The 26,880-nt window shown below is 38.9% G+C and overlaps 1 protein-coding gene across 1 annotated transcript in view; it reads left to right on the forward strand.

Annotated features, from left to right (window-relative positions):
• LOC118852268 (DNA (cytosine-5)-methyltransferase 1-like) overlaps window positions 1-26,144 on the forward strand; it is a 51,453-nt gene extending 25,309 nt beyond the window's left edge. Inside the window, exons 14-34 of the mRNA XM_036761975.1 lie at window positions 1,089-1,276; window positions 2,144-2,333; window positions 3,074-3,171; window positions 3,762-3,909; window positions 7,946-8,061; window positions 8,308-8,509; window positions 8,610-8,743; window positions 9,062-9,235; window positions 10,733-10,954; window positions 11,846-12,038; window positions 12,805-12,895; window positions 13,378-13,509; window positions 13,699-13,981; window positions 16,192-16,333; window positions 18,679-18,845; window positions 20,450-20,627; window positions 20,930-21,125; window positions 22,544-22,707; window positions 23,118-23,234; window positions 23,618-23,708; window positions 25,755-26,144. Of these exons, the coding sequence (XP_036617870.1) occupies window positions 1,089-1,276; window positions 2,144-2,333; window positions 3,074-3,171; window positions 3,762-3,909; window positions 7,946-8,061; window positions 8,308-8,509; window positions 8,610-8,743; window positions 9,062-9,235; window positions 10,733-10,954; window positions 11,846-12,038; window positions 12,805-12,895; window positions 13,378-13,509; window positions 13,699-13,981; window positions 16,192-16,333; window positions 18,679-18,845; window positions 20,450-20,627; window positions 20,930-21,125; window positions 22,544-22,707; window positions 23,118-23,234; window positions 23,618-23,708; window positions 25,755-25,792 (3,264 nt within the window). The 3' untranslated portion in view covers window positions 25,793-26,144. The remainder of the gene's footprint in view (window positions 1-1,088; window positions 1,277-2,143; window positions 2,334-3,073; window positions 3,172-3,761; window positions 3,910-7,945; window positions 8,062-8,307; window positions 8,510-8,609; window positions 8,744-9,061; window positions 9,236-10,732; window positions 10,955-11,845; window positions 12,039-12,804; window positions 12,896-13,377; window positions 13,510-13,698; window positions 13,982-16,191; window positions 16,334-18,678; window positions 18,846-20,449; window positions 20,628-20,929; window positions 21,126-22,543; window positions 22,708-23,117; window positions 23,235-23,617; window positions 23,709-25,754) is intronic.
• The last annotated feature ends 736 nt before the right edge of the window (window positions 26,145-26,880 follow it).

Raw genomic sequence — 26,880 nt, forward strand, 5'->3', positions numbered from 1 at the left:
TTTAAAAAGTAAAACCATTTAGAAACAGCTAACAGTATTTTATATAAAAGAGGTGCAAGAGGAAGAGAGGATTTAGATGGGGGAGGAGGGCTGGTAGTTCTGGTAACCTACTTTCATCGGGAATGGGTTTAAGGGGGAACAATACATATACATTTAGAAGAGTATAAAAGTCTTCTAAATTTAGAAGAAATAAAATGGTAGGGGTATAGTGAGGAGGGAGAGGACAAGGGAGGGATTAGAATAAGGGAGAGATTTTTAGAGGGGAAAATGAAGGAATAGGTAAAGGGAGTTTAGATCAATGGGAATGAGAGGATAGGGGAGGGATCCTTGGAGGGGGGAAGGCAAGTAATAGAGCAGGGTGGTTGGTGGAGGAGTGGGGTAGGCAAGTAATAGGAAGGCGATGTAGCAGGGGAAAGTAGAGGAGGCAGGAGGGATAGGAAACAAGATACGTACAAACATAAAAAACAGGAGTAGAGTATGTTTAGGAAAGTATATTCTATATACGCATGTATATATCTGTATGCGTATGTATATATCAAGAAACATCTAAATTGTACTGTAGCCTTCTGGGGAGGTAGGGGGAAGGGAAAAAAAGAACAAAGTTAAAAAGTGCACAGCAGAGAACAAAAGAAAACACAAGGAAGCAAAGAAAAGGTGGCTAATTCTCAACACAAGGTGTATTATTTATCATACAGGCTTTCTTGAAATGAAAATTTATTGTTACATATTTTGAATCCTCTCCTATATTCTGCTATTCACATGACATGCTTTTTTTCTTTCTTTATATTTAAGTTTCAATATTTAAGTTTATGATACGTTTTTGTTTCTTTTCTCTTTTGTATTTGTGTTCTGGTAAAATAAAAACTGTTTAAAAAAATAAAATAAGATCAAAATTCTAACAAAAAATAAAAGGAAGAAGGTTTATTCCAGATCAATAAATGGAAAAAAGTTTGATATGATCCCAGGCTGATCTTTTTTCTGATTACAGGAAGTGTTTCCAATATGAAGCCTGAAACTCAGAATGGCAGCTTTGCTTGTTGATGAAGATTAACTTTTGATTTTTATTCATCTCTCCTTCCTTTTAAAAGACTACTGTTCCTCCTGCTGGACTGAACTTTAATCGATTCACTGAAGATTCTCTTCTTCGACATGCCCAGTTTGTGGTGGAACAAGTAGAAAGCTATGATGAAGCTGGAGACAGTGATGAGCAGCCTGTCATCATTACACCTTGCATGAGGGACTTGATTAAATTAGCTGGTGTCACCTTGGGAAAAAGGTACAGTTTTTTAAGAATTAGAACTTTTTCCACTATTCCATTCTAATAGTCACACAAGACAAAACTTCTTTAATTTTAAAGCACAATTTGTAGAATGTTGAAATTACTTAATAGTGTGATAATCCATATGGTAGATTTAGCTCTAGAATTCCTTGTATGTTCATTTTCCTGGTCTTGACATTTTGGGGAAAATCTTCTAGTGCCTCCTTAGTAGGACTTCTGGGCAAGGAGTAATAGGAGGTGATCTTTCTGATCTGATAGAGTACTACTATTCTGAAGTAAAACTGGCTTAAACGTTTTTTGTAGTGCAGGCATTGAATCTGCATCTAGAAAATAAATTATTTCCATTGTTCCATTTTATTTTAATTTTTTTCTTATTTTATTTTTTCCCAATTGCATGTTAAAATACTTTTAACATTTTTTTTCAAATAGAGTTCCAAATTCTCTCCCTTCCTGTCCACCCTCCACCCCCTCATTGTGAAGACAAGCAATTTGACATAGGTTATACATGTATAGTCATGCAAAACACATTTCCATGTCATTCTGTGAAAGAAAACACAGATAAAAAAAAATCCTCAAGAAAAATAAAGAAAAGGTATTTTTGATATTCGTTCAGGTTCTACCAGTTCTTTCTCTGGAGATGGACAGGACCTTTCATCATAAGTCCTACAGAATTGTCTTGGATCTTTGTGTTGCTGAGGATAGCTAAGTTATATAGTAGATCATCACACTATTGCTGTTATCATGTACAGTGTTTTCCTGTTCCATTTTATTTTGTTCTTTGAATGCCACTAGCACACTGACCCTTTATTTTGCATGTAGACCAGAGCAGGCTTCCTTTTTACTACTATGATTTCTGACTTTCAGACGAGCTGCAAGGCGGCAAGCTATCAGACACCCTACCAAAATAGACAAGGATAAAGGACCAACCAAAGCCACTACCACCAAGCTCGTCTACCTGATTTTTGATACTTTCTTCTCAGAGCAAATTGAAAAGAACGAAAGAGAAGATGACAAGGAGAATGCTACGAAGCGTCGGCGCTGTGGAGTCTGTGAGGTAACGCACATTTAGGCTAGGGTCACAAATTTGAGTTAGTGCAAGGAGAGTCCTTGTGACTCAACTTTCTTTGAGATATTGCATAGATTTCTTATAAGTGTGGTCCTTGATGAACAGGGTATTTGTTCTGAATATTGTTACTTTGATATGAAGTGATTTTCATTGGGCAACAAATGTCACCTGCCAAAGCTAATCTAATTAGATTAGGTTAGCTATCTTTGGGTATTCGAGGTATTTGATGACTCAAAAAACCCCATAGTTTTAAGGACTATTTTTATTTCTTAGTGTTGTAAACTTTTAAAATCTTTAATAATGATGGTTCTTTGTGAGCCTTCTAGCCATTCAGAATTCACTGCACTTTCCATCAAGCTAAACTGAGGGTGGTTTGTGACTTCCCTAATGCCTCTGCCCGCACTCAGGGGGCACAAAGTGGTCCAATCTCTGCCCAGTACTCTTCATATTCATGTGCCAGGAAAGAGAGGCATGGGGCCATCAAGTTGTATCTCCAGATTCCATCTTATGGGGTAGCATTATGAGAATTGTGTATAGGTCTTAAAGAGAAATGTTCCCCTGAAGTCAATGCTATCAGTCAATCTGTAGAGCATTGTGTTGTCTGATTTTTAATAAGAGCTCTTCTGGCCTTCAAGTTTTATATTTGTCTGAATTTAATTTCTAATATAAAATTGTTAACTTTAGTCGTGGTTCTAGTCATTGAATACAGATAATCTGGGTTATTCCAGGTTTGCCAACAGCCCGAGTGTGGAAAATGTAAAGCCTGTCAAGATATGGTTAAATTTGGTGGCAGTGGGCGCAGCAAGCAGGCTTGTCTACAGAGGAGGTAAAAATACAGCTTTCCTTAGTAGCCATGTCGTTTATAGGGTGCTTTTTTTTTCTTGTATAAGAGTAGTAGGTCATTCTAGAGAACACAGATTTACAGAGAAAGGTCCCATATTAGGGTGCACTCTATAAAAGGCTCCTCTCTACTCTGCATTCATGACCAGTTCTTGATCTCCTCTCTGCAAGCCTTGAAGGGTAGTCTTTGAAGGTCCTCCTTCTGTACCTTGGGAGACAATCTTCAAGAGGTGCTCGGTCTGAAACATACTTCATCCTGTAGCCAAATCATGTGGTGATCTTCTCCACCTAACTAGACTGGTCCCCAGAAAACCATTTTGTGGTCATCATGTCTGGGCCTCTTCTTGAAAGCTGTCCAGTTTGATAGGACCTGCTACCACATGCTTATGTTCACTCTGCAGGCAGGGGCAGATTCCTAATGAGGCATTTGGAGACAGATTAACTTATGTCAGAGAGCTGCCATTATAATTCGTACTTGTAAAGAGTCTCTTTTGTTTTTCTGTATACTAACTATAAATTATTCCTAGCCCCAAAAGTTCCTCCTAAAACCTATAATGAAGATCAGTGACTTTCTAGGTGCCCAAATCTGGCTGTGAGAGAGGCTGATGAAGATGAGGAAGTCGATGATAATATTCCTGAAATGCCCTCGCCCAAAAAAATGCTCCAGGGGAGGAAAAAGAAGCAGAACAAGACTAGAATCTCCTGGGTTGGAGCACCAATTAAGGTAATATTTAAAAGTTTACTTTGTCTCATTGTAAGGAATGTTTGCATTCTAACAAGTGCATGGAGGTTGCTGGTGGGTAAAAAGCCAAATTTTACTTCTTCCTTTAACCTCAAGACTGTATGACTTCTTTTCAGGTTTTTGGGGACTAGGAATAGCTGGAAGATTTCTGAGTAATAAGAATCTTCATAGGCTACTAACTACTCCTCTGCCATTAAAACAGCACTGGCCAATGGCCTATCCATCCTCTTCCCAGGTTTTGCTACCTACCTCACCAGCTCTGCTGGTGTATGGCTGACAGAAATGTAGATAACCCTTTGCACTATCTATCTTACAGGATAGTTGTGAGGAAAATGCTTTGCAGACTAAGTTGCTATATACAAATAAGGGTGGAGATTATTAGCATCCTTTTAGGATCAGTTGGTATTAAGTGCTTGTTATATGCCAACACTGTGCTTTGCAGTCCCATCTTGCGAGAAGCTTACATTGACAAGTATCTATAAAATATACATATGAAATAAATATAAAGTGAATAAATACAAATACATGCAAAGTAGTTAAATACAAGGTGATTTGAGAAGGAGGGCACAAACATTTGAGGAGAATTAGCAAAGTCTTCACGCAAAATATAATGCTTAGGCTGCAACCTAAAGAACGAGAGGAACACTGAGACAGAAGTAAGTAGGAAATGCATTCCAAGGCACATGGTTCAGAAAGTGTAATGGCATACAGATAGGAGGAGAGTTGTGTGTAAAGAACAGAAAGAAGACTAGTGTGGCTTGAATGTGTAGTGCAGGAGTGGAATAATGCCCAGTTAGGTTAGAAAGATAAGTTGGGACCAGGTTGTAAAGGTCTTGAAATGTTAAACACTTAGGAGTTTATATTTTATCCTGGAGACAGTAGAAAGCCACTGGTATTGATTAAGGGAGTCACGTGGTCATATCTGTACTTTTAAAAACAAAATTAATTTTTCACTTTTTTCCAATTTATTTTGACTCCTCTGCTTCCCCTGCCCCCCTCAAACAACAACAAAAATAAAGACAATTAAATCCTCATAACAAATACACATAGTCAAGCTAAATAAATTCCTTCATTGGCCATGTCCAAAAATATATCTTTCATTTTGTCTAATGTCATCACCTGTCTGTCAGGAGGTGTATAGCATACTGGAATTATGGTTTGTCATTACATTGTTCAGAGTTCTAAAGTCTTTCCAAGTTGTTTTTTCTTTATAATATTTTTGTCATTGTATAAATTGTTTTTAGTTTTTTGTTCTATAAATTTGTTAGTTGTTGCTCATTTCACTCTGCATCATTCATAAAGTTCTTCCCAGTTTTCTTTTGAACTGTCCATTTTGTCATTTCTTAATGGTATAATAATTCCATTCATGTGCCATAACTTGTTTAGCCATTTCCTAGTAGATGAGCACCCCTTTAGATGAGTTTCTAGGTTTTTGCAATTACAAAAAGACCTACCATAAATGTTTTTGTACATATGCATCCTTTTTTTTTTTTTTTTTTAAATATTGATCTCTTTGGGGTATAGGCCTGATAGTAGTATCACTAGTTCAAAGGGTATGTGCCATATAGTGATTTTTGGAACATAGTTCCATATTGCTTTTCAGAATGGCTAGGTCAATTCATAGCTCCACCAACAGTGCATTAGTATGTCTGTTTTCCAACAGTCTCTCAAATATTTGTCATTTTCCTCTTTTTTTCCTCTCTGCCAGTCTGATGGGTATGAGTAAGGAACTTTGGAATTACTTTAATTTGTATTTTTGTAATTTCTATACTGTTGCCCATAGCTTGGATTCCTTCCTCTAAAAGCTGCATCTACATATCTTTTAACCATTTATCAATTGGAGAGTGGCTCTTATCTTTTTAAATTTGAATCATTTCCTTATATATCTTTAACATGAATCTTTATCAGAGAAACTTGCTGCAAAGGATTTCCCCCCATATCTGTTTCCCTTCTGATTTTAATGCGTTGATTTTGTTTGTGCAGAAACTTTTAATTTTATGTAATCAGATTGTCCATTATCTTCTGTGATCTCACCTATCTTTTGTCTGGTCAAGAATTCTTCCTCTATCCAAAGATCGGAAAGTACTTTCTTTTATTCTAATTTTTTATCTAATGATAGAATCTTTCATATCTATGCCATTATCTATTTTAGAGTTTTTCTTCATATATTTTGTGAGATGTTAGTAAATGCCCAATTTCTGGCAGTCTACTTTCCAGTTTTTCCATCAGTTTTTATCAAATAGTCCTTACTCTTATCACTGGCATCTTTGGATTTACTGAACATGAGGCTTCTTTATGTTGTAGGCCTCATCTGTTCCTGATCTATCACTAAGTTTTTTAAACCAGTAGCAGATTATTTTGATGAATTCTGCTTTGGGGTATATAATTTGAGATTTGGTAATGCTAGGTTTCCTTTTTTCCCCACTTTTTTATTTCTAAAATTTAAATACACAATAAGAAAAGACAAAGAAAATTAATTAAATATTGAGGCTTAAATACAAAATGAGAAAAGAAAAAAAAGCATGTCATGTGCATAGCAGAATGTAAGAGAGGATTCAAAATACATAGCAATAAATTTCCATTTCAAGAAAGCCTATGTAATAAATACTACATGTTGAGAGCTGTCCATCCTTTCTTTGTTTCTTTATAAGTTTTCTTTTGCTCTGTGCTGTGCACTTTTTACTTTGTTCTTCTTCCTCTCCCCACCCTGCTGCAGTTAAATGTGGATATATTTATATATGGATATATACATATACACGTGCATGCATATCTATGTAGACATATATTTTCCCTAACAAATTCTACTCCTGATCTTTGCCCCACTTTTTTTTTAGTTTTCCTTGAGGTTCTTGACCTTCTGTTCCTCTAGATGAATTTTATTATTTTTTCTATTTCTGTAAAGTAATCCTTTGGTGTTTGATTTGTATGACATTGATTAAATAAGCTGATTTAGGTAGTGTTGCTGTTTTTATTATGTTGGCCCAGCCTACCAATAAGCACTTAATATTTCTCCAATTACTTAGGGTTGCAGATTTACACTTTGGTAGTGGTGTGTGGGATGGATTGGAGTGCTGAGGCAGGGGAGGAATACTTGAGGCTTGGTAATCAATTTGGAGGTTACTGCAACAATCTAGGTGAGCAGTGATGAGGGCCTGAACTAAGGTGGTAGCTTTGTGAGTGGGGGGGTGGGGAAGGAAACATGGATTTATTAAGCATCTACCATGTGCTAGGCACTGTACAAATATCTCATTTGATCTTCATTAACAACCTTGAGAGCTAAGCGCTATTATTATACTCATCTTACAGATGAGGAAACTCAGGCAGACAGGGTTAAGTATTGCCCGGGGTCACACAACTAGTTATGTATCTGAAGTCATATTTGAACTTGGGTCTTTCTGACTTCAGACCCAGCAGAAATGTAAAGGTTTGTTAACTTGTGTGCCAAGCAAATTGAATAGTCACAGAAATTGAGGTTTTGAACGAATGTTCTGAAAGTGTGTTAGTTTTCCAATTTGTTTTAAAAATATTTATACATTTCAAAATATTTTTTATTAAAAATTTGTTTTATTTAAACTTTTCCCTTCTTGGTTTTTGAAGCTTTTGCATGAGAGTTGGGAGTTGGCAATGTATTCAGACACATAGTCCAGTGCCTTGAATCCTTTGGGCTCCAAGTGCCTGCTTGATGAAGGTTATTTTGAACATTTTTCTTTTGGATTTGGAGGGAAGTGCCCTTTTCTCCTGCCCCATATATTAAGTTAGAGAACAAGATATTCCCTTTTCTTAGTCACTAGCCAAAGTGATATATATTCTTTTATGCTTAAGAAATGGACTTATATTACCCGTTGCTATTTGTCAACCATTGTAGACTTGAGCATTTTGAGTGGGGTAAAAATAATTGTTAATTTCTAGTTCTAGTAGAAAGGAATGAGGAAATGGAGATCCTCTAATTTATAGGATCAGAAACTGACCTATCATTATATATAAAATTGGGTCTATAAACAATGCTTTTGTTTTACAGAGTGATGGGAAGAAGGATTACTACCAGAAAGTGTGCATTGACTCTGAAACTCTAGAAGTAGGAGATTGTGTTTCTGTCAGTCCTGATGATCCCACCAAACCCTTATATTTAGCAAGGTTTGTGTTGCCTGTCTCTTCTTAGTTTTCCACCTACCCTTCCAGATTAAATTCTTTCTTGTGACCAATTAAAAACGATGGAGCAAAAATATCTGACCCAGAGACTATGACTGAGCACATATGTAATACTCTGTCATAGCCTTTTCTAGAGGAGAAAGCATTAAATAGCCCTTTTGCATACATTTCCTAAATGGGATGTAATGTTCTTTAATTAAGCAATTAGAATTTTTTTCTTTTTAATTCTAGAATCACTGCATTGTGGGAAGACAGCAGTGGACAGATGTTTCATGCTCATTGGTTCTGTGCTGGGATAGATACTGTCCTTGGGGCTACATCAGACCCTCTGGAGCTCTTCTTGGTAGATGAGTGTGAAGATATGCAGCTCTCCTATATCCATGGCAAAGTGAATGTTATTTATAAAGCTCCCTCAGAAAACTGGTTCATGGAGGTAGGCACTGACTTAGCTTTTACCCTTTAGACAGCTACTACACTCTGTCGTCTTAAAATGTTTACATTCATTGCATGCGAAACCTGTTTTCTCTCTAAAGGGGGGATTGGACATGGAGATTAAAATGGTCGAAGATGATGGCAGAACCTATTTCTATCAGATGTGGTATGATCAAGACTATGCAAGGTTTGAGTCTCCTCCAAAGATCCAGCCTACAGAGGATAATAAATACAAGTGAGTGTTTAGGAATGAAAGCTTGTGTTAGTCTAAAGTCTGTGTTTGCAGTTCAGTCAAGGGTTCCATTGTTTAATCCTGACTATTGCCACAGAGAATATTAGGAGTTGGGTTTCTTGGAGTATTAGAAGATTGAAGAACATGTGGAACACGCAGCGCTATAAAGGCTCAGGAATCCAGGGGAGCAAGAGTTGCCTCCCTTTCTTAAAATCTCTACCTTCACCAGGACAAATCCAGCAGAGAGTCGGACATTTGGTCTTTATTCTCTTCTGCTTAAATCATTAGCAATCACCTGGCTTTCTGATTCCTCTCTTCCAGGTTCTGTATAAGCTGTGCACGTCTCGCTGAAATGAGGCAGAAGGAAATCCCCAGAGTCACAGAGCCTCTGGAGGAGGTAGACCACAAAGTGCTCTTTGGCCTGGCGATGAAAAATGGAGTACAGTATAGGACAGGAGATGGAGTCTTCTTCTTGCCTGAGGCTTTTGGATTTAAGTTAGTATTCATCCATCAGTGTATTCATATCTATTTCTATATATGAAATTATTAGAAGTTATTTTTACAAAGCAAGATTTAAATATAGAAAATCATTCCCTCATAAGGATTTAGCCAGAGGTGTATGTTTTTCAAGTATGGAATTTATATTTTCAAGACAAATTCATGTTTACCTGAGTTAGCTTGTTACCTGTCCTTCTAAATCTGTTCTTCTGAATTTCAGTATTTCTGCCTCAACATATCATGTGAAGTACATCTCTGGGAGAGACTTAGCTAAAAAGTAACTTAGCTTGTGGTTTCCCTTCTACATCAAGAATTGTATGTTTCTTGGCTTAGGGGACTATCTTTTTACATCTTTAGTAGCTTCCGGTAGGGAGCCTTATCTATACCATAAGCTTATATAGTTGATCTGTCAGTAGTGGAGACCTCTAAGAACTTGACAAGCTTACTTGGCTCCAATTAGAGTTTATGCCAAAGAACGTTGGTGAAACAGAGCAGGCATTCTCAGTATACTCCCTTATGTTGATGTAGCATTTTCATATTACACAGGTTTATGTGTTTTTTACTACTTTGAATGGTAGTCTGGGCAAGGATTATTTTCCTTTTATAGCTGAAGAAACTGAGACTCAGGAGAGACCAGTCTGAAACTCAAAGACACACCTCTTTACTCTTAAGCTAATACCTTTTCCAGTTCTATCTGTTAGGTCTCTACGATCCTCTACAAATTTGCCCAAGTGGCTGTTTTCTCCACCAGCACAGATCACATGGGTCTAATGGGATCATCATGTCACAGTAAGACATGGGTGGAGGACTGTGATTGAGGATCCCTTTAATAGGTGCCCAATAAATACTGCTAGTGTTTTATTTAACACAGAAGGAAATAAGGAGCTTCCTTTAAGTCAGATGAAAGGTTCATCCTGCTAAGTGAAGCTAATAAAATGGGTGTGTGAACTCAAGCAAGTTACTTAAGAAAGAAAACTATTAAGGAATTTTTAAAATTGAGAGCTGTTAATGCCGCTGAATCCAGTCCCGACTAAAATGGTGCTGTGTTTTGGAATAAATGGTAAGTTGCCTCCTCAGGGTTATGGTTATGACCTAGCTTAGCTGAGAGATATGTGTCATCTAAGGTATAGTAAAGGCCAAGTCTCTCTGAATAGGAGGGAACCCAGTGGTGATGCCCCCCAGTGATACTGTAGACAGGAGTCATTTTTGACCACAGCCTTCTGCATAAATGCAGATTGTAGAATAGAAACTCTACCATGGAAGTGTAGATTCTAAAGTGAATGTATCTAACAAAATAACATGGATTTAATTCTTTTCCCTCAGGTGATAAAAGCCTACACAACTAAGTCTTTTCAATGCTTTTTATTGGCCATACACACTGGCTTTAAAAAGTTTTATGACACAATAACTCTTGCACAAGGGAGATTGTGTCTGTTTTTAAAATGTTGTATTTATATTGGTCTTCCTGGATAAAGTTTCCTTTACCTTCTGCAGCATGAAGTTGTGTAGCCCAACCAAGAGATCAAAGAAGGAGTCTGTGGATGAGGAATTATACCCAGAACATTATCGGAAATATTCAGAATATATTAAAGGCAGCAACCAGGATGCTCCTGACCCATATCGCATTGGTCGCATCAAAGAGATCTTCTGTAACAAACGCAGTAATGGCAAGCCAAATGAAGCTGACATCAAACTCAGAGTTAATAAATTCTACAGGTTGGCAGCAGTTATAAACTTAACTATTCATGCAAGTGGCAAAGTTCCAAGAAATTGCTTAGTGCTCAGTTATGAACATTTCTATAGAAAATTCAGATATTTGAGATTTTCCTTAGCACTTTGAATAGTAGAATACGATGCATAGATACAGTGTGTTCCCAGTGATTATTGGTAGTGTCAGTAGTTTGATGTTAGTACTATAATTTGTAAAGCCATTTGTTTCTTCGGGGTCGGCCTATTCAAAATCTGAAGGAGACAAGGAGTTTCTTTTCTCCTTTTGGAACCCTTTCCTCTCTCCTCAGCATGCTACCAGTTTCTAGTATCTTGATGCTTTTTTACACCTGCCCCACTCTGCCTTTGTACCACTCAGCCCTGTGCTTCTGGGCCTTATATTAACCTTTTTTTACCTTTGAGATGTCTACTCATGTAATCTGGCCCTTTACCAACTTACCTATCCTGTATCCCATTCCTTCAGGGGTCTAGTCACTGTCAGGCACCATCCAGCTCATGCTAATGGCTAAGAACATTACCCCTCCCACGTTATGTATATTTAAACTGGGGCATCTTGTAATGAATTCCTTCCCAGTGACAAATGTTGGGTGGGTACCGGGTTAAGGCCACATACTTGGCCAGTAGAGAGGTTTTGGGGGTGGGTTGGGTTTCATGACACCCCTCTAGATATACTGTTTTGTTTTTTGGAGGGGGGCAGGCAGGGCAATTGGGGTTAAGTGACTTGCTCAAGGTCACACAGCTAGTAAGTGTGTAAGGTGTCTGAGGCTGGATTTCAACTCAGGTCCTCCTGACTCCAGGGCTGGTGCTCTACTCACTGCACCACCTAGCTGCCCCTAGATATACTCTTATGTATTTTGTAACAGATTCCTTCTGTTACAGACCAGAAAATACCCACAAATCGATGAAAGCAAGTCATCATGCAGATATTAATCTGCTATACTGGAGTGATGAGGAAGCAATTGTGGACTTCAAGGCTGTGCAAGGCCGCTGTATCATAGAGTATGGGGAAGACTTAACAGAATGTATTCAGGATTATTCTGCTGGTGGCTCAGATCGCTTCTATTTCCTTGAGGTGATGATTAATAAGTTGGTGTTTCCTTAGAAGGAAGTCTATTAGAGCGCCCCCAGGATGTTGGCTCTTGTCCAGTCAGCTTTCTTCTGAATTGATTTGGGTCTTGGGAAGGCCTCTCAGACTTACAAAGGTCACAAAATTGGGAGGGAGAGTGAGCTAGCACATTGGATGAAAGAATTGATGCATAAAAAGATCTCAGCAAGCTGAAATGATGGGACCCAAATTGAAGAATAAATTGAAAAAAGATACATATATGTAGGATTTTGGTGTTTTTTCGGTTTTTTTTTTAACCCAAGTTTAGCAGACAGCCAACAGAGAAAGACCTGTGGATTTTAGAGCATTTAAATCTTGATGATGACTGCAGCATGATAGCAAAAAACCCAAACCACCAATTTGATTTTCATTTACTTTGATAGAATCTGCATCTTAAGGGAGATGATAGTCCTGCAGTAATTTGGCCTGGTCACATCACATATATGTTATCTTCAATTCTGGATACCACATTTTAAGGGGACTAAATATTTAGAGGTGGAATGTCTGTCCTACTGTGGAATATGAAGAGTTCCCTATCACTATAGATCTTGAAGACGAGATTAGATAACTGCTTAACAGCTATGTTATGGAGTAAATTCTTACAGAAGTTGGGTAGTATGCTCCCTTGGAAGTTCCTTCCCACTCAATTCTTCTCTGAGACATGGATGAAATGTTTGTTTATTGACTTATTCTTTTATTTGAAGTAACTAATGTCAGATTTTTGTCCTTTTAGGCATATAATGCAAAAACTAAAAGCTTTGAAGATCCTCCAAATCATGCCCGTAGTCCTAAGAATAAAGGGAAAGGAAAAGGGAAGGGAAAAGGTTAGTTGTATTCCAGGCTTGTTTTCAAAGGTTTTTCCAATTCTGTTTTGTAATCGAAAGGAAACTTAACTATTTTCATAATTTACTTTGTAAGCTATTTCCCAAGGAACTTTCGGGAATAATTACTATATTTCAGCAAATCCCTCCTCTTCCCTTATTCTATATATTTTTTTGCTTATGGTTTTGTTTTTTTTTTGCAGGGGGGATGGCAGGGCACGGGGTTGAGTGACTTGCTCAAGGTCACAGAGCTAGTAAATGTGTCAATGTCTTAAGGCCAGATTTGAACTCGGGTGCTCCTGACTCCAGGGCTGGTGCTCTACTCACTGCACCACCTAGCTGCCCCTTCTTCTGTATTTTTTGGCATTCTCTTTGAAATAGTAAGGCACTGGGAGTTTCTAGGGAAAGTGGAATCTCTGTGTTTGGTGTGACTTTGGGCTTAGCAATTGTGAACTAATAAGCAATGGGCATCCTCTTACCTCCAGGCAAAAGCAGGGGAAAAACTGTAGCAGTCGAGCCAAGTGAGCAGGAAACAATAGAAGTAAAGCTGCCCAAGCTTCGCACCCTGGATGTATTCTCTGGCTGTGGAGGACTGTCTGAAGGCTTTCACCAAGCAGGTAAAGGCAGCAGGTTTTTGCCCCTGGATGCTCCAGTTTGAGCCTTTTGTTTTCCTGTAGGGTTCTTCTCTAAGGGCTCTTGAACCCTTTGTCTCATCTTTCTAGCTAAAGAGACTTGCTTTAAAAATGCATGACATGCATAGCATATCTTTCTTAAGCAACAGCTGAAGTATTTTTTTCCCCCTCCAGGAATATCAGAAACACTGTGGGCCATTGAAATGTGGGACCCTGCTGCCCAAGCGTTCCGTCTGAATAATCCTGGGACTACTGTGTTCACAGAAGATTGTAATGTTCTCCTGAAGCTGGTTATGTCTGGGGAGAAGACCAACTCCCTGGGCCAGAAGTTGCCTCAGAAAGGAGATGTAGAAATGCTATGTGGTGGCCCACCCTGCCAAGGGTTTAGTGGCATGAACCGCTTCAACTCACGTACTTACTCCAAGTTCAAGAACTCCCTAGTTGTCTCCTTCCTCAGGTGAATGGCACAGGGGAATAACTATCCCCTCATTTTAGCTTATAGAGTTTGCTGCTTACTGGGGGGTGGCAAGCACAGGGAGCCTTTTCATTCTTAGTGAGGACATCTCTACTCCAGAGTAAGAAGTCCCTACTTCCTCTTGTTGGAACACAGGGGTTCAGCCTTTCCATTTTTCTGTGTGGAAGTTTGCTGCAGAGGGATTTGCTTGCAAAAAGACAATCAATTTTTTAAAATAACCTTTTATTGCTATCATCATGGTTTTCCCCACTATCCTTCCCCCCCTTCCAGAGAGCCTCACATAACAACCCTATATAACAAATAGTATTTTTTTATAGACACAAAAAGTCATGCAGCATTCACTTCTGATTTTTTTTTTTTTTTTGGCATGGTTCTTTTCAGTGACGTTGTAGTCATTGTGTGTATCATTTTCTTGGCTCTACTTCATTCTGCATCAGTTCATGTAGTACTTTTATGCTTCTCTGTATTCATCCTATTCATCATTTCTTACATCATGGTAATTATTGCATTGTATTTGTGTGGCACAAATTGTTTAGCCATTCCCCAATCCATGGGCATTTCCTTTGTTTCCATTTCTTTGCTGTCACAAAAAGTGCTACTGTAAATATTTTTATGTACGTGGGGACTTCTTATCAAAGGCTTGTCGAGTATAATAAGCCTAGTAATGGAATCAGTTAGTAATGGAATGAGTTAGAGGATATGGGCATTTTACTTACTTTATTTGCATAATTCCAAATTGCCTTCCAAAATGGTTGTACCAGTTAACAGCTCCTCCAACAGTTCATCAGTGTGCCTATCTTTCCACAACCCATCCAACATTGACTATTACCGTGTTTTTCTCATCTTTGCCAATTGGCAGGATAGGAGGTATAACCTTGTAGTTGTTGGGATTTTTGTTTCTCTTATTATTAGTGATTGGAGCATTCTTTCATGTAGTTTATAGTTTATGATTCTTTTGAGAATTATTTGTTCGTATCCTTTGACCACTCATCTATTGGGGAATGGCTCTTGGTCTTATAATTTATTTGTTGATTATTTGTTTATCTTGGATACCAAACCCTTATCACAGAAATATGATACAAAGATTTTTTTCCCGTCCGACCATTTCCCTTCTCCATTAGAGGCAACTGGTAATGCAGTGGAGAGCACTGGGCCTGGGATCAAGAAGATTTGAGTTCATATCTGGCCTCAGACACTTATTGGCTGTGTGTCCCTGGGCAAGTCACTTAAACTCTATCTCAGTTTCCTCATCTGTGAAATGGGGAGCACTTATCTTCCAGGGTTGTTGTGAGGATCAAATGAGATAATGTTTGCACAGTCCCTGACACATAGTAGGCTTTGTATAAATGTTTATTTTTCCCCCTTCCATATAGCCAAGGTATATTAATGTTGTCTGTGCACAAACTTTTCAGTTTCTTGTGATCCAAGTTATCTATTTTATCTTTGTAATTACCTCTCTTGTTTGGTTAAGAATATATCTCTTACCTATTTCTGTGAGACTTATATGGTCTTCTTCTCTTCTAACTTTTTTAATACTATGATCTTGAATATTATGGTCATGTATCTATTTAGAATGTATTGTGCAATATTTTTCAGTTTCTTGTGATCCAAGTTATCTATTTTATCTTTGTAATTACCTCTCTTGTTTGGTTAAGAATATATCTCTTACCTATTTCTGTGAGACTTATATGGTCTTCTTCTCTTCTAACTTTTTTAATACTATGATCTTGAATATTATGGTCATGTATCTATTTAGAATGTATTGTGCAATATGGTGTAACTTGTTGGTCTTAAGTCTGATTTCTGCCAGGCTGCTTTCTACTTTTCTCAGCAGTTTTTAGGGAGTTCTTTCCTAAGTAATTTACATTTTCTGCTTTACTGAACACTGAGCTATTGAGTTTCATTGTTTCTATTTCTTATCTGGACTGTTCTATTGATCCACTTCTCTACTTTTTAACCAATACCAGATGGTTTTGATGATTGCTGCTTTACTCTATATTTCAAGGTCTGGAAGTGCTATTCAAGGGCAGATTTAAATGTAACATAAAAGGATGTGGGTCATTCCACCACATTGTCTCTTAAAGAGCTCAATCATTTGGTTTACTCAGCAATAAAGGTTTCTGTGGGATTCAGTTGTTTGGTTCTTCCCATTTGTAAAGAATCTTATTCAACTCCTCTCCATTCTCCTGCAGCTACTGTGATTACTACAGACCCAGGTTTTTCCTGCTAGAGAATGTAAGAAACTTCGTGTCATTCAAACGTTCCATGGTTCTGAAGCTGACCCTCCGATGTCTGGTTCGAATGGGATATCAGTGCACATTTGGCGTATTACAGGTATGCTGAGACTATACAGGGGAGACAAAGGTAACCAAGGAATTTGATGCCGATGTGGTCAGCACCTCTTCGCCTCTGCTCTTGAGTGTGCTGCTGTTTGTTATTACCTTATCTGCTTCTCATGGTTTCTATCAGTGTGTGTTAGAGTGGACTCCAGTTACTAACATCATTTCAAACCATTTCTCCTAAGGTGAAATAAAATTGTAGCTTTTTTCCCCTTAACTAATATCCTTTTTCACATCTTGTTTTCTTAAGCTAATTGGGTTCTTGATAGAAGACATGAAGTTTATTTATAGTGATACTTCAAGAAGTTCTAATATCTTTTAGATGAAAGATGACCCATTTTTGTCCAGCAGGTTAGTTTTGCCTCTGACCCCTAAATCATTCTTCTTTAACTAAAAAAAGAAATTTTGTTTTCTTTTACCTTTATTTCCACATACACTCTTCCAGATAGCTGTCTCTTATAGTAAAGATCACAAAAAAAAGTTGACAAAACTAACATTCACATCAAAAAAGTATGACATTGTATGCAGTGTCATATAGCCATAGCCTCCCCAACCCACTCAAAGGAAGGTGCCTTCTCATATCTCTTTTTTGGGTCCAGAAATGATCATTATAATTTGATCAATATTTGAACAATGTAATTATCTTGTTGTTCTTTCCGTATACATTGCTGTAGGCATGTTTATTGTTTTCTTAGGTCTGGTTGCTTCATGTTACATCAGTTCAAATGTCTTCCCATACTTCTGTATCATTATATATATCTTTTCCTGTTGTACATAGTAATACTGTATTACATTCATGTACTACAACATGTTTTAACCATTCCCCAATTTATGGACATCTTTGTTCCAATTCTTTGATGTTACCAAAAAGTGATGTCATAACTATTTTGGAGTATATGGAACTACTTGTTTGTTTGTTTGTTTAAATCATTTGTCTTCTTGAGGCATGATTAGCATGATTCCAAGTTGCCAAGTTGCTTTCCAGAATTCACTGTTCTACCAATGATGCATTAGCACACCTGACTTGGCATAACCTCTCCAACATTGTCTGTTTCCATCTTTTGTCATCCTTGCCAATTTGCCAAATATAGGAGAAAACGATAGCATTGTTTTATTTGCATTTTTCTTTTTAGTAATTTGGAGCAATTTTTCTTATGGTTGTAACAATTTGCAATTCTTCTCTGAGAACTATTTATTCCTATCCTTTAACTATTTGTCTGTTGGGGAATAGCTTTTAGTCCTCAATGTTTCTGTTCATTGCCTAACTAGATATCTTAGGTGTTAGATTATCAGATATATTTATTATAAAGATTTTCCCCTAATTGATTTCTTTCATTTTTATCCTGATGGCATTAATTTTGTTTATATCAAAGCTCTTCAATTCCACGTAATTGAAATTATCTGTGTTCTTTGTTGTGAACACACTTGTTTCATTAAGCTTTCACCCCTAGCCATAATTGTGAGAGGTACTTTATGTGGCTCACTTCTAATTTTTTTTTTGGCATGACTTTTAATATTGAGGTCACATATCTGTCTTGAGTTTATTGTGGTGTATGATATAAGAGTTCTTAATTTTTATGGGGCATGAATATTACTGATATAGAAGTCAGATTTTTTTATGTTAAGAGGGTTAGGTAGTTAATTATCAAAATAATTAAAGGCAAGTCATTTAACATGAGAGTAATGGTGAGTTATTCAGTTTTGAGTGTTAGAGACTGTTAAGAGATGATGGTTATCACTGAAAGGAAGCTCAACTCTGAGTGAATGAGAAACCGATAATGGTTCCCAAGAAGAGAAAATGAAATCTACCTTCCTTCCCAGCAGAGAAGTGGGGTACTACTAGGGCAGAATAATGTATAAATTGATTGACAATTGAGGTCACTATATTGGTGTTTTTGGTTAACTTATTTTCTTTGCAACAAGGAAGGTTTCAGTACTAGAAGGTTCAATTCCAGGGGTGATAGGGTATATGCAGATATGATTAATATAAAAACAAAAGATTGGCAAAACTTAATCTTAAAAAAAGAGAACTTCTGGTTAGTGCCACAAGCAGATGATCCATTGTGGCCCACTATGGTGAGGGGCTTTAATATGGTTAGATAAATTAGCATGACTTGAGCATTAACTTTAAAACTGTGTGGTTGATTTAAGTAATAAAAATTCAATAAATCTAACTTTTGTTTCTAAGCCCTTGCCTATCTCCCTTGCTATGCATATTTGCGATTTTTCCATTTAACAGGTAGACCTAGAGTCCAGAAATACAGATAACCTGTACTTTTAAATAATGTCTAGTGTGTTGGGCTAACTTTGTAGAATTTATGCTTTGTCTTCTGTGTCCAGGCTGGCCAGTATGGTGTTGCTCAAACTCGAAGAAGGGCCATCATCCTGGCTGCAGCCCCAGGCGAGAAACTCCCCATGTTTCCGGAGCCCCTGCATGTATTCGCACCCCGAGCCTGCCAGCTCAGTGTAGTGGTGGATGACAAAAAATTTGTTAGCAATATAACAAGGTAAAGGAATGCAGAAGTATTCCATTTATCCTAGGAACCAATCCCTATTGCAGGTGTCAGCAAGCTCTTTAACCTTACTTAAAATCCTCAGAGCTAATTGTCTATAGTTGTCACTAGTAGGCCTTAGGTCCTAGGTTGGAATAAAAGGAAGCAGGAGGAATGAGGAGGTGTGTACAGTACAGAGTAATAGAATGCTCTGTCTTTCATGGTAGTCTATCCTTGTGCTAGTTTGCTTAGTATTGTCTGACTTGGCAGTATTTGTTTTATACACTCTGTGGTCAAGAATTCAATTCTGTGACTTATTAAGTACCTGCTGTGTTCTGGGCACTGTGCTAGTCCCTGACTGATAACAAAGACAAAGGAAACATCCCTTGTCTTCTAGGAGCTTACGTTCAATAGGGGAGAGACAATATATTGCTAGATAAATAGATATAAAATATATACAAGGTAATTTAAAGGATGGGAGAGATTGCTAACAAGCAGAGGAAGTCATCAGGAAAGGCCTCTTCAGGTGAGGCTTGAAGAAGACCAAGGATTTCAAGATGTAGGTTGGTCCAGAGAACATTCCAAGTAGAGAGGCAGTCTGAATGAGGCCATGGAAACATGAAGTGGAATGTGATGTATGGGGAATAAACAAGTAAGCCAGTTTGGCTGGAGCATGGAGTGTGTGGGGGGACTAATGTGAACTCAGTCTGCCAAGATAAGCTGGAACCTGATTAGGAAATCGGCTCTCAATGCCAAGCAGAATTTGCAGAAATTTTTCCAGAAACAATATAGGGAACCACTGAGACTTCTTAAGCAGGGGAGTGACATTGAGAGTTAGGCCCGTGCTAACAGCTGTGTGAGGAATGAGGAAGCAGGGAGACCAACTTGGAGGTTAGGGCAGTAGTTTAGTGGAGCAGTGATAAAGGCCTGAACCAGGGTGGTAGCTGTATGAGGAGAAAGAGAGGACAGAGTCAAGAAAGGCTGTGGCAGTGGATTAAATATGGGGGGTGAGGGAGAATGAAGAATTGAAGAGGACTCCGAGATTTCCAACCTGGGTAACTAGAAGACTGGCAGTGCCCTTGATGGAAATAGGAAAGTTAAAAAACAGGGGATTTTTTTGGGAGAAATAAAACATAAAAAGAACTTTAGGGGAAATAAGTTCTGTTACTTGACATGTTGAGTTTGAGGTATTAATGGGGCATTCAAGTAGGTGCAAATGTACATGAAGCAGTAGGTGAGTTGGGCTTGGAGCTTAGGGGAGAAGTGAGAGCTGGATATTTAGATTTGGGATTCATCTACTTAGAGATAGTGGTTGAACCTGTAGAAAGTAATGAGACCACCAAGAGACAATGTAGAAAGAGAAGGACCCAGCACAAAGCCCTGGGGTACACCCTTGTCGAGGGTGTGGGGCATGGATGATGATTATCCAGCAAAGGAGATTGAGAAGAAATGGTCAGGTAGGAGGAGAACCAGGAGAATTTTGGATGGGGAAAAAAAGAGATTCTGTAATAGAATAACTACAAAAGCAGCATTTCCCTTCTTCTGCATTGTTATTGATGATACATGATCAAAACAGTTTTCAGAATCTAAATTCCACCGGTGGTTGTACTGTATTTCAGAATGAACTCTGCTCCATTCCGAACTATCACTGTACGTGATACAATGTCAGACCTCCCCGAGATTAGGAATGGCGCTTCTGCCCTGGAGATCTCTTACAATGGAGAACCTCAGTCCTGGTTTCAAAGGCAGATCAGGGGCTCACAGTATCAACCCATCCTCAGGGATCATATCTGCAAGGTAAGACTAGCTGTAGCTGAAGTTTTACATGTTTTCCATTGGTCTGGTTTGGTATCTGGTCTTAAAAACCTTACATGCTTTAGATACTTACTTAACATTTGTTATGAGTAGTTGTGTTCCCATAAAGAAAAGTACTTCACAGTGTCACTTTTATGAGGTAAATGTTCTGAGTTATTGCTTTAAAATGCATGATCTTAAGTTCTAAAATACTTTTCAGAATCTGATCTGTTGATGTCTGGTAGACCTGGGTGGGAAGAGGGTTTGAGACAACAGTGGAAAGGTAATGGTCATTTGGGTTGCAGGATATGAGTGCTTTGGTAGCTGGCCGAATGAGACACATTCCCCTCGCCCCAGGATCAGACTGGCGTGACCTACCCAACATTGAGGTCCGTCTCTCAGACGGCACTACGACCAGGAAATTGCGATACACTCATCATGAGAAGAAGAATGGACGTAGCAACACTGGAGCTCTCAGAGGCGTCTGCTCCTGTGCAGAAGGTAGGTGTTTTTTCTTCTCTTGGAATTGTTCTCTCAAAAGGGATGAGGGTTAATGTCCAGTCTTCATTCATTGATTCTAAATGATCTTTATATTTTCCAGCTACACTTAGATCACTGGGTTACTGTGAGAGGGGAACAAAATTCCTAGAAATTACATTAGGGGGTCTACCTGTTTCAAGATAGACGATAATTTAACTGCCTTTTCAGACCTTGTTCCGTGTTGTAATTTTACATTTTAAAGTTTTATTGTTGCCTTTTGATATTTATTACATCATAATTATTTCCCCATAACCCATGATTCCGCCATTAAGCCCTTCTATGTAACAAAAATGTTTAAGTCAAACCAACAGAGACAGCAGCCGCATCTGACAATGTGTACTATATATTACATCTGTAGTCCCTAACCCTCTACTGAGAGGAAATGTGCCCTTCATCATTAGTCTTCCGAAACTAAGATTGTTTGTTTCACTTTGTCATTAGAATCCAGCTGCTTTTTTGGGTAGTCATCATGTATGTTGTTCTCTTGGTTCTGCTTTTATTACTCTTCATGTCTTGAGATAAGTGTTCCAATATTTCTCCAGATTTTTCATGTGTCTTTTTTTTATGGCACATCTTACCCAATTTGTGGGCACTCATTTTGCTTCTTGTTTTTACTGCCAGGCTGCTGTGAATACTTTGTTCTAATTCTGCCTTAGACACTCACTATCTGTGACCCTGAGCAAACTGCTTCACTTCTTAGGGCCTCAGTTTGCTCATCTGTAAAGTGAGGATGTTGGATGAGATATATAATTCTAAAGTCCCTTCAAGCTCTTAGTTTATGATCTTATGATCCTCTGACCTTTTCTGGGTATAGATCACTGGATCGAAAGGTATGAGCAGCTTAGTGGCTTTTCTTTAGTATATTCCTTATATGTCCTGGATAAGTAGCTTTTTAATGGAAATATTTTATGCAAAGATTTTTTTTTTCCTATTCAGATACTTACTCTTATTCCAGCTGCATTTTTTTTTTGTTCAAAGGCTTTTTAGTTTTTGTAATCCAGATTGTCCATTTTATATTTTAAAATTGCACCTGTCCATTTTTGGTTACGAATTCTCCGCCTTAGAGAGGGGATTGGGATACATTGGAAAATGTAGGTTTTGTTGAAACAAACAAAAAAAACACTAAAAGATTTATTTTTAAAAAAATCAAACTTTCTCTACTTGGACATATGTGTGAAAAGTATGTCCTTCTACTCTCTAATTATCCTTATTATGTGACCTTGTACATTTAGATTGCATATTCCTTTGAAGCTTATTGTGATCTGTGGTAAAAGATGCTATTCTAAACCCAGCATTCCATTTCATTGTGATGGTCGCTCAAATTAAGTACCAAGTACCCCTTTACCACTGAATTTCAGCTTGGTTTTTCTTCCATTCAGGTAAACCATGTGATCCTGCAGATAGACAGTTCAACACCTTGATTCCATGGTGCCTGCCCCACACTGGGAACAGGCACAACCATTGGGCTGGGCTCTATGGAAGGTTGGAATGGGATGGCTTCTTCAGCACTACAGTTACTAATCCTGAACCCATGGGCAAGCAGGTGAGGGCGTGTCAGTGGGAGGAAGTGGAATTCACCCATTTCCCTGTCCTTGCGGAACCTAAAAATGTTGGTAGCCACTACTTACCATAGAGCTGCTCCACAAATGACCTTACATTTTGAGGCCTATCATTCCTAGGTGACCATTCAGTTCAGAGTGTTGTTTTCATTGGCACTTCTCTCCATACACTTTCCAATAATCCATGTCCCAATGGAGATCCCTATCCCATGATGTCGTCTCTAAAGCTTTGCTGCGGTTAAGCAGTGATCCTGCTTTTTGGCCATTGTGTTACAGGAAGGAGACTTGTCAGCAGTCTTATTTTTCTCTACTGTCCTTTAAGGCTAGTGCAAGTTCATGCTTTCTAATGAAAGGAAACCTTGGGAGCTGATGGCATGGATTCTTGTGTCCACAGGGTCGAGTACTTCACCCAGAACAGCACCGAGTAGTGAGCGTGCGGGAATGTGCCCGGTCACAAGGATTCCCAGATACTTACAGATTGTTTGGCAACATCCTAGATAAACACAGACAGGTCAGTGTTAACCTCCATTCTTTTGAGGCTGCCAGAAGGGGCTTCATTAGGAATTCTGTCATTGCTTGATGCAGTTGACACTTGAACAAAATGAAGTGTCTTCTTGCCAAGTGAATATCTGATATAAATTGCATTTGGCTCTCCCCAGAAGGCTTGAGGTGGCCTTGAGACCTCTAAGAACAAGACCCACTCGAACAGACTGGGGAATAGAATGAGGATTCTACCTTGGGGTAGAATGGCATCCTGACTCAAGTTCTCTGAGACCTGGTCAGACTGCTGCTGTTTCCTGATAGTGTGCTGAAAGCTAAGGTGTTCACAGGGACCTTTCTAGGCACAGAACCCTATTGCACAACACCAAATTCTATTCCCCTTTTCCCATGCAGGTGGGTAATGCAGTGCCTCCACCCCTTGCCAAAGCCATAGGCCTGGAGATCAAGCTCTGTGTGTTGGCCAAACTGAAAGAGAATGCCAGAGGTAGGTGTCAGTATGGCTAGAAGCTTCTGGTGTGTGAAATGGATTGTGTGCTATTATATTTTAGGTATAATGTATGGTAGCTCAGCTGCTCCCTTTTCCTCCCCATCATTGCTCATTGAGTCTAAGCAGACTACTAGGTCATGGAAGGGAACTCACTTGGGAGATCCCCTCTTCTGGGTGGGCTTCCTTTACTGGGTGTCAGATGCTAAGTAAAGATGGAGAATTCTAACACCTTACCTTACTCTAAGAGAGCAGCTACTCTGGAGAACTCTAGGCTCTGTTTTAGGGGAGAGAGAGAGAGAGTGTGTGTGTTCAGCGTTACTAACTTGTTGCTGTGTTAACATTAATTTGTTAACTGTGCTAACATTAATAGGATTGTTTTTTAACCCCAGACATTTAAACTCACATTTGGCAGTCATAATTTTGTGCTGTTGTTTCCACAATCCTGCTAGCAGCTTCTGTGGGGGTGTAAGATCCACCCACAGCCAGCACCCAGAAAGCTGCTGACAGCACAGGTTCTTTTGATCTGCTTAGCTAAGGAAAGCAAGGTGAAGGGGTTGACAAGCTTACTTTAATTCAGCATACAAATATCATTCACTTAATTCAGGGGAAAAAGCCAGCACCATGAACTTCAGAACAAAATACAAACAAATTACAAACATCAACAGACAGACCTTGTCTGATTCAAATCCCAATATGTAGTTACCAGAGTTCAACAAAGTCTTAGCATCCGGGTTTACAAGCTGGAGGGCTCCTTAGCTACAGCTGACCAGAGTCTCCTCATCGACACCTTCTCAAGAACCCTAGTAGCGTTTTGTGCCTCAGCCCCTGACATTGTCTCATTTTCTCTCTACTCCCTTCCTCTGCCACCATGGCAAGAACAAAGCAGGCAGTCAGGCTCGATCTGGGCTGAGTTGGAATGCACTCTTGGCTTATTTGGCCTCCCGTTACTCCTAGCCACATTAATAGAAGAATTCTCATTTAAGTCAGTAGATTCTTGAACAGCTGTTTGTTCTCCTGCTATCTGAGATTTCCCTTCTTGCTGTGGGGCAGGAGTGCCCCCATCTCTCTCACTTAATCTCAATCTTTCATATACTAGCTGGTAGGCTGATAACACTATCCAGCTTTGCGTAGATAGTGATGCCCCTGACTGAATTCCAACCTCTTGTAAACACCTTTTACAAATCCCTAGGGTCTCCTCTCTGTAGCCTTGGTTCCCAGTTTTCACAGGGTCCACCTCTTTTAGCCAATTCCTTTGCTAGGGAGGAATAAAATGGATCCTCCCACCCTGGGATATTCATCTCTTCCTCTGAAGTTCTTCTGCTTCTAAATAGAGATCTTATACCTAGTGATCCCATCCACGTCGTCGCCAGGGCACTCCTACCCTGCAGCAAGAAGGGGAATCTCAGATAACAGGAGAACAAACTGCTGCTCAAGAATCTACTGACTCAAATGAGAATTTTCCTATTAATGTGGCTAGGAGCAATGGGAGGCCAAATAAGCCAAGAGTGCATTCCAACTCAGCCTAGATGGAGCCTGACTGCCTGCTTTGTCCTTGCCATGGTGGCAGGGAAAGGGAGTGGAGAGAAAATGAGACAATGTCAGGGGCTGAGGCACAAAACGCTACTAGGGTTCTTGAGATGGTGTCGATGAGGAGACTCTGGTCAGCTGTAGCTAAGGAGCCCTCCAGCTTGTAAACCCGGATGCTAAGACTTTGTTGAACTCTGGTAACTACATATTGGGATCTGAATCAGACAAGGTCTGTCTGTTGATGTTTGTAATTTGTTTGTATTTTGTTCTGAAGTTCATGGTGCTGGCTTTTTCCCCTGAATTAAGTGAATGATATTTGTATGCTGAATTAAAGTAAGCTTGTCAACCCCTTCACCTTGCTTTCCTTAGTTAAGCAGATCAAAAGAACCTGTGCTGTCAGCAGCTTTCTGGGTGCTGGCTGTGGGTGGATCTTACACCCCCACAGAAGCTGCTAGTCGGATTGTTGAAACAGCTGTCCCTTTCTATTCAATGTGTCTTCAACTTGTTTCTCCTCAGAAAAAATTAAAAAAGAAAACTTAGAGTCCACGGATTAGCCTTTGCATCTCCCATCGTCCTCCTTTCTGGCACCAGGATCTCCAACATGCACTGACTTGTTTTTTTGAACATGCTGAAATCTGTTTTTGTTCAGCTGTCCTTGTGAACAGTGTTTGTCTCCTTGGCTGACATTGAGCTGTTTTGTGATGTTCAGATTATCAACTAATAATCATTTAGTGATCAAACTGTGCGGTGCCCTTTGTGCATTCTGGATTTTTAAATATGTTTTTATTATGCATTGTATTAAATAATCTACCACTTTATGCAAGTGGAAATTAATACTTTATGTAGTTTTTATATGTTGTAATATTTCTTCAAATAAATCTCTCCTATAAATTATCCTGTATCCTGTTTCCTGTGGTATTGAAAGTTATTTCTGGCTCTGCTCATTTGATCTGCTTCTGTTACTCAGAGGAAAATGACTTTTTTTCTCTAGCTGCTAAAAATGATTCAAAGGAAGCTGAGTGTGGGAGTGTCTTCCTGGGCTTGTTTTCTGCTCTCATTCCTGCACTTGACACCTTAGCCTCCCTCACCCAACCCTTACTCTAGTTATATATCTGTTACTTGTTTGGAGTCACAGCTTTAGAAAGGGCCTTGACAATCATGGGCTAGCCCTGACTGGTGAGTTATCCCCCAACATTGTCTTCAACAAGTGCAGGTCCCTGCCTGAATAACTTCAGTGACAGGGAATTGGGCCCCTCCTGACAGTCCATCTCATTTTTCATTTTTAGACTGCTTTGTTAGGAAGCTGTCTTATGTTGGAATCAACTTTACTTTGGTTTCCCATTTTATAAAATATATATAACATATACCAGGCTGAAATTGAAAACAAAAAGTGAATATAATGATAATTCAGATGAAGCGCTCAATTTGTAGAACTCTTCCAAGACCTCCTCATGAGGTGTTTTCCCTCAGAAAACTATTTTACAGATGAGGAAGGATGACTTTCAAGGGTTCAGGGATATCCCTAGTGTCAGGTCTAATAAAGTGTGTATAAAGGCCCATCCTACAAGTGTTTAAGTGCCTATTATTTGTAAGTCACTGTGCTAGGTGCTAAGGACTTAAAAATGAAATAAGACCATCCTTG

The sequence above is a fragment of the Trichosurus vulpecula genome, chromosome 1 (assembly GCF_011100635.1).
Source record: "Trichosurus vulpecula isolate mTriVul1 chromosome 1, mTriVul1.pri, whole genome shotgun sequence".
NCBI classification, from domain to species: domain Eukaryota; kingdom Metazoa; phylum Chordata; class Mammalia; order Diprotodontia; family Phalangeridae; genus Trichosurus; species Trichosurus vulpecula.